This window comes from Gavialis gangeticus, unplaced genomic scaffold (assembly GCF_001723915.1).
Source record: "Gavialis gangeticus isolate Ggan-Ray unplaced genomic scaffold, GavGan_comp1, whole genome shotgun sequence".
NCBI classification, from domain to species: domain Eukaryota; kingdom Metazoa; phylum Chordata; order Crocodylia; family Gavialidae; genus Gavialis; species Gavialis gangeticus.
Window position 1 is genome coordinate 149,444,885 of NW_017729024.1, and position 7,379 is coordinate 149,452,263.

General features: G+C 48.2%; 1 protein-coding gene and 1 long non-coding RNA gene across 3 annotated transcripts in view; one reads left to right on the forward strand and one right to left on the reverse strand.

Annotated features, from left to right (window-relative positions):
* Positions 1-3,622, reverse strand: part of ISL1 (ISL LIM homeobox 1) — a 16,795-nt gene extending 13,173 nt beyond the window's left edge. The window contains exons 1-2 of the mRNA XM_019517887.1: positions 3,307-3,622; positions 2,209-2,398 (exon numbers count right to left, since the gene is read on the reverse strand). Of these exons, the coding sequence (XP_019373432.1) occupies positions 2,209-2,398; positions 3,307-3,334 (218 nt within the window). The 5' untranslated portion in view covers positions 3,335-3,622. The remainder of the gene's footprint in view (positions 1-2,208; positions 2,399-3,306) is intronic.
* Positions 3,623-6,602: 2,980 nt separating this feature from the next.
* The window catches only part of LOC109297837, a 62,709-nt gene continuing 61,932 nt past the window's right edge, over positions 6,603-7,379 (forward strand). The window contains exon 1 of one of the 2 annotated variants that reach the window (XR_002097435.1): positions 6,603-6,842. This is a non-coding gene — a long non-coding RNA (uncharacterized LOC109297837). The remainder of the gene's footprint in view (positions 6,843-7,379) is intronic. The other variant, XR_002097436.1, reaches the window with a different exon arrangement.

Consider the following 7,379-nt stretch of genomic DNA (forward strand, 5'->3'; position numbering starts at 1 on the left):
GGCTTGCTCGCACGGAGCCTCTCGGGAGGTTTGCCCCTTTCCCAAGCCCGAAGCCTCCCCCTCTAGAGCTAACTTCCCAGGCCTTGAAGGCTGCCCTCCGGCTCCAGGCTTCGTTTTGCACCCCCACCCTTTTTCGCCTTGAAACAGGCTGGGGCACTCACTCCGCCGCCCCGCGCCGTGCAGCCTTGCGGCGCCTTCTCCTACCCCCAGCACCGCCGCCGTGACCCGAGCGCCGCAGCCTCCTCCACACGGGAAAGGAAAACTTCCTTCCACGCAGCAAATCAGCCGCGTCTCTGTTTTTCCCCTCCTTCCCCAGCTGCTGCAGCACAGCCGGAGTCCTCTTCCAGCTAGCAGAGGGGGTGGGCGGGGGTGCAGATTTGCCCTTCTTCCCATCTCAGTGGAAGAGAAATAGGTCCCTTTCAGCTGAAGCTCGGAGGCTCCTTGCTAACTTCTTTGATTAAAAGGGTCAAGTGAGCCTAATTCTCAAAATATATGCCAGCCCCTGCGGGGACTTGTACACACTCATAAATAATGTGCTAATATACAGAAAGAAGCGAATGCACGCACCAGGTCCCTTCCCCCCATTATAAACAGACTGCTGATGGGTCCTTGTGTGTGTGTCCACATGCATGCTTACGCCCTCTTGGTGCATGTGTGCCACACACCAGTCTGTAGTCGGTTGTGAATTGCTACCAGCTTCTGAAATACACGCTGAGGTGTGTGTGGAGCAGCAACTCAACAACAAAACGGCGGTCGCCACATGCATAGGGAACAGTTTTGGGGGTCTTTTTTTGGATCGTTTTCCCTGGGCCCAGAGTCGAACTCAAGGCTGCTTGTCACATGCTGTTATTTTAGCGATTTAAATTTGGAATATTGAGCGATACCCGCCACAGGAGCGGGTTTGGCGGAAACTTGCTCTTTTTAAATTGCACATGTTGTTTGGCCCATCTCTTCCGCTGAGTGAAATTCCCGCAGGAGCTGAAGGCTCAGATAAGTCCCCGGTGTTTGCCTTCCCTTTATTTCAAACCGGCAGAGCCAGAACAGACCCCAAGCTAGCTTTAAAGTCAAGCGGGGAAAGGAAGGCGATTTGTTTTCATCACTGCAAAATTGGAGGGGAATTTGCACCGCCTGGTCGGCGGAACCCGCTGGGCTGGGAAGGGACGTGATGGGAGAAAGAGACCCGAGCGTGTTTCTTTCCAACCCGGAATAAAATGACACGAGAAAGGCATCGTCCATGGATATTTAGCCCTGAAATTTCCCGCGGACACCCCCTGGCTAGACCTCAGCGGGGATACACGACAGTGCTGCCATACACCGACCTAAGCAGATGACACCAAAGGCTAGAAGCGGATCAAGTGTCTAAATCATCAGCCCCCTCCCAGTTTCTGCGGTGTTTTCGCTCCGGCGTCGGGATTGGCAAGGTTCACATTTTATCAGTTACCAGATTTTAATACGAGGAAGGAAGCAGTTCCATTATCTAAATATACCCAATTGTTCGCGAACAGATGATGGGCAATTTGATCTGCTCTGTCTAATTCATCAGCACAGATAAGATAAGAAAGAAAAGGCAGTCACATATCTCCAAGGGGTTAATATTTAAAAAGATTAAATGTCAGTTATTTTAGCAAAGAAACGTTTTAGTCTAGCGTTTAACCTCTCAAATAAAGGGATCCCGCCTTCAGAACTGAACAGAACCTCGCCTTATTTTAAAAATAAAATACAGTACAATAAAATAAAACCCTTGGCCTGGCATAAATCGGTTTATTTTATTTTTTTTAGTGCACACATGTTTGAAGTGTCTTTAATTCCTCGTGTCCCTTTCCTTGCTGGAGACTTCTGCAAACCCTCACTGAGCTGCATTTCTGAGGTAAATGTTTAAAAGCGATCTGTGCTGCTCCTACACTATTTAAGACATACACTTTTTTTGTTTTTTCTGTCACTAGAAGCTCCCCTGCTTTGTTAGGGTCACAACACTCAACGCAGCAAGCTATGTCTTGATGCAGGAGAATTGCACACGAGGTCCTCGCTGTGGGCAAATGCGATTTTTTCTTGAAATAACAGTCATAAAAATAATGGCTGGAAGAAACTCGACTGCAACTTTTTCCCCCCCTCCCTTGCACCTTGGGGGAAAATAACTTAAAGCAACTGGCCCTCTGCTCTTTCGATCGTCAAATCGAAGCGAATAATTAAACAACGTAAATGGCGTACCTGATATAATCTCTTTTACAGTAGGTTTTGCCATCCCTAACAAAGCACGTACAGGTCTCGTCCAAATACTGATTACACTCTGCACACTTCAAACACGCCGCATGCCATTCCAAATCCGGAGAAACCCTCAGAATATACTGATCGTGAATTTGATTGCCGCAACCAACACATAGGGAAATCAGACGTTTTTCTGAAATGAAAATAAATACATGATTGACGAAGCGTTTACTCTCCTACAGAGATAAACACACTTTTAGTGCCGTTCCCTTCTACGGCGTTGCTCGGGAGCGTGTGTGTGTGTCTGTGTGTCTGTGTGTGTTGAGTCTCGCATTTTGGGATGGTAACTGAAGTGTGCCATCACACCGTGCCTCACTTAGGAAGGAGGCGGAACGGGTGTTCAGATCCATAGCGGAGTAGTTTTGTTTTCAAGGTGGCTTATTTTTATCTTTCTTTTTTCTTTTCTGTTTTTCCCCTCCTTTTTTGCAAGCCTCGTACTGCAGCTAAACTTCGAGCTGCCGAGCTGGGCTTTTTTTTTCTTCCTGCTGTTGGTTTTATTATGATTATTTCCCTCTTAACTGGGGCCAGTGCTGCAGCTCTTTGCATCTCTGCATGTCTACCGTTTGCTTCGCCAAGGAAGGGCTGGATTGGAAAGGCTGCGAGCTGAAGGCGTGCATGGCTCTGCCTCCCTTTAAACCCTCTGCCGCGGGACTCGAGAACAGGCATCGTTACACGGGCACTTGCTCTCTTGTGCAAGCCTGATGCTCGTTCGCCTGCGGAGACTTAGGTGCTGGATATTCAAGACAGGCTAAACACCGAGCCAAGCTAAGCCTCCCCTGGCTGGAGACGCTGCTCAAAAAAAAAAAAAAAAAAAAAAAAGAGAGATCAACCTGCCTCCTCCCCGAAGTTTATGCAGAAAGCAGGGCACGAGGCTATGGAAAGACACAGCTACGAGGTTCAAACACAGCAAAGCATGCAGGCACGGCAACAAAGGCACTTCTCTAGCGATCGCCTGAAGTTGAGATGATCAGCTCCCTGCCTGACACCATGACAATAGACAGCACAATGTATTCCAACAACGCTTTCAAAATTCCGCCTTACTTTTTGGTGGGTCTCCCATGTCTCCCATATCTGTAAGAGGGTGTAATGTCCACAGTGAAATGGTGTACGCTTGCGTGTTAAGACCCCAAAGGAGACTGGCAAAGCTGTCGCTAAAATCAAATTAAAAAAAAAAAAACAAGGAGGAAAAGAAAAAAAAACCACAACTCTAGCAAAAGAGGCTGCGAGGCCGGGGCCGCGGCGCTGGCGCGGGGCAGTCCGTGGCGCGGCGGAGCAGTCCCGGTGCCCGCGTGGGGCGAGTGCAGGAGCCGCCGCAGCCCGGACTCCGCGCGGAGCGGGCACCCGCTCTTCCTTATCTCTTACTCAAACTTCTCTGCTCCAACTCAGCTCGATCTCCATTGGTCTGACGCACGGCGCGGGGACGTCAAGCCTGCGGGGCGCTGATTGGCCGGCCGCAGCACGGAGCAGCTGTTCTGATTATCATATTTCAGGCTGCCGAGCCCAGCAAGCCCTGCCGCGCGGCTCGCGGATGCAGAGGGAACTTTTTTTCTTTTTCTTTTGACTCCTCATTTGTATTTCCCTTTCTGCTTGGGGCTTGGCGCCCCTCTGCATTGCTCCTTCTCATCTCCCAGCGCACCTTGCATTCGCTCCGTGTCTTCCGGGCGCTTGCCGTACCCCCCCCCCCAAGGGTGGGGAGGCGGGGTGCCTGTTTGCAATGCCGTGTTTCTAATGCCATCTTTGAGGGGGGATTTTTAAATCCAGCTATTTTCCTTCCTGGCAGCTACCTTTTCTACCTTAAACTGTCCCAGCTTGATTAGACAGACCTAACTCTGTTCCGAGGACTGAAAAGAAATGCTAACTGTATTCAGCTACAGAACCAAGCTGTAATTGCCTCTGCCCACCCACCCCTTAAAACTGCGAATAAAAAATCTCCCCGGATTAATCGCAAGTTCCAAGAAGATGCAGATATTTACCGGACGTGGTCTGTCAGCCCCCTTCCTTTCTACTACTACTGTCTTTTCAAATCCCCTTTTTAGGTCGTCTCTGCTTAAACATTTAAAAATTCAGCCCATGCTTGTAGACATGGTCTCGGGTTGAACCAGAATGCATGCTCACAAGCAGCAGAGCCGAGAACGCCTGTCTTTCTCTATAGTACATTTTAAAACTGATGATTAAAAAAAAGTACGTCTCTCCTGTGTTTGGATTCACAAGTAAGTTGTGGAGGTGACATGGCAGATCTAAATCTGAGAAATATGGGGAGTTCCTTTAATTTATTCCAGGGAACTAGGATCTCAGGAATACTTTTCAGAAGGTCCCCCATGGCGTTGTTTGTGATCCCCCGGTTATGCACGTCTGTAGACAGGTACACCCGGACCTCCACTCATTGCCTTTCTCAGGCAACTGAAGTGACTTAAGGAGCTATTAGCTTAATACTCTGACTGCCGCTCGTTTAAAAGCTTTCAAACCCAGTCAGACACAATTCTGCTTTATATTGTAAGATGCCTGCTACTTTGTGTATTTCCAGAGTCCAGGCTTTGATCACTGGCTCGTCTGTTTTGCATGAGAATCCGTCTCCTCCTCAAACCGTTATAACGCTGGGATCCCAAAAGAAGCAGTATGGCATACAATGTTTCCCTCTAATCCGTGTTTCTGTCCTCTTTTATATGAGCTCATCTCACCATAAACACCCGAGTGCCTTCTAAAAAAAGGATTTTCAAATAGTATTGATCAGGAAAATGTTTTCAAAGTCCTGCTTATGACAGAAAACCGACAAGACAGAGGCTCGAGTAAGAGAGAAAGGGGTAATTGGAAAATGTGTGTCTGTCCGTGCACACGTGGAAATCGCCTTACTCTGAAATAGCCCCCAGACTTATTAAACTTAAATGCGATGAGGATGTTCCTACCAAACACAAGATCTTTTCCGAATCCTTAGTCTGAAAGTGGTCGGAGGTGAATGCATATTTGGAATAAAAAGAGGAACATTCCTGCAAAGACAACTTCCCCGGCTGCCGTGAAATTGTCTCAGGATCATGTCAGAAGGCAAAGGCGGTGTTGCCAACACACACGCCTCAGGGATTCAGCATGCAAAGACACGGGAGCTGCAACTAACAGGCATTCATTGTACTTCTTGAAACTCGCGAGATTTTTCTTCCTCCTCTCACTTTGCGCTGTTTTAGCTCTGTAAACCAATAAGCAATTACCAAGAATTATCGCTGATGAGGGCAATTCCGAAAGACAAGCTGGCATGTGGCAGGGGTAAACCTTTAGTAATGGGCAATTTCACTACACTAGACTGAAACAATGTTATCTCCTGTTGTCAACCCACGCACGACCTGTAAACACAGACTCCCTAATGATCCAGTTTTGAAACCTGGCAGGAGACATTCCATAACTGACTGGTAGAGATGCATGGACACCCTACGGACAGCTCCGGATAGGGACAGCCAGCCCCAGCCTCAGTGTTTGCAAGAGTCTGCTCTCTGGGAAACAGATTCTCAAGCCGCTGCACGCCTCCTGAACGTAAAAGAAGTGTAAAATCATAATAAAAATGTTAACACCTTGATCCGATAAGCTTTATGCTCAATCCTTCCCCTCCTCCCCCCATCCCGGATTGATTCTCCTGCTCACAGTCATCTCTAGCTCTGTGCTTCTCGCATTTCCACCCCTAGGTATGTAAAGCAAAACAAAAATAAAGCTTTAAAATGTGGTAGTAGAATAAATCAAGCAGCAATTAACAGTTTCGAGTTTAGGTAATATTTTTTAATACTCGGTCGCAGTAGCGACCTCTTGTGGTTGAAAGGAGGAATTCAGCCCCCAAATGTCACAAGCACAGGCACATTTTTTGACCTTTGTTGTATTTCTCCATAGGGTCAAAATCACCGCTTTGGAGGGGGGTGTATTCATGAACTTCCTGCGTGCTAAAAACCTGGGAAAGGCTAGAAATATGTGTCACTTTAAAAATTCTCCCGATCTTTATTGCAGACATACAACACTGTTGCGGAGTTATAAGCGCTTTGGTTAAGGCGGGTATTTTCGGGTCCAGTCCCAAGATTTCTTCCCCCACAGATGGCCCCATCCTTGCTAGTCCGGACCGAGCTGGACTAAGACCGCACTCGGGAGCCCAGCTCTGAAAGGCAACTCGTGCTTTCCATTGCAACACCATTGTTTACAAATAAAGTCGATCTGGTTTTAATTCTGTTACACTCTCAACCCCCACTTCTTCATACTTCTGGCAGAGGTGATTGCATTTTAAGCTCGATCTTTGTAAATGATGTGCAATAAGCGAGAAACCTGTCTCCGCCCCGACAAACCAGGATTGGGAAGGAAAGGAGGTCTTTGATCAACCCTCTTGTTTTCCCCTCCTGTGCTACTGATTTGCTTGCTGTGTATTCGATTCGCGTTGCCATGAAGGCGAAGCTCTATATTTAGCCAGCATCAGAATCGGGTTTAAGGGAGTGGAATAATGAGCTGGAACTGCCAGTTTCAATGAGTAAGGTATTTAGAGCAAAAGCCTGCCGGAGGATTTCTCTTTTATGATATCAATATACACGTGATTGCGAAGGCATAAAACGGGATTTGTACGTATTTTGGACCCTTCCGAAAATATATGTTAATTCTATTTATTTTTCCTTGTGTCTCTTTTTTCCCCCTCTTTCCCGATTTATTTCCTTGGGGTGGGAGGTGCGGGGGGCAGGCTCCTAACAAGTCTCTGGCTAGACCAGCAGGCACTACTTCTCCCCACGGTCAGGGGCTCCGATGGGCTTATATGCATTTAAAAGAAGCCGCGATTAACTCCTTCCGTTCCCTAAAGACTAGCTGTCTCTGTCGACCTGGGCTGGCTCAGCGGCGAAAAGGGGAACCCAGTCATTTTCGGCAGCCTCGCGGGAGGAAGGAGGGGGAGGGGGGTATCCCCGGGCTGAGCTTTCTCTGTCCCACGAAGGGAGAAGGTAGTCATTTTGCTTTCAATAAAGAGCTGCCGTGCTCTGCTTCGGACTTGAACTCTGAGCGTGAACTTGCATTTGCGGCCGCCGCGTTGCTCTTCTCGGGTTTTTGTTATAGTGTAAAATGGTAGAGAACCGGCTCGGGGGCTGCGAGGCTGGGGGGGCGGGGAGGGG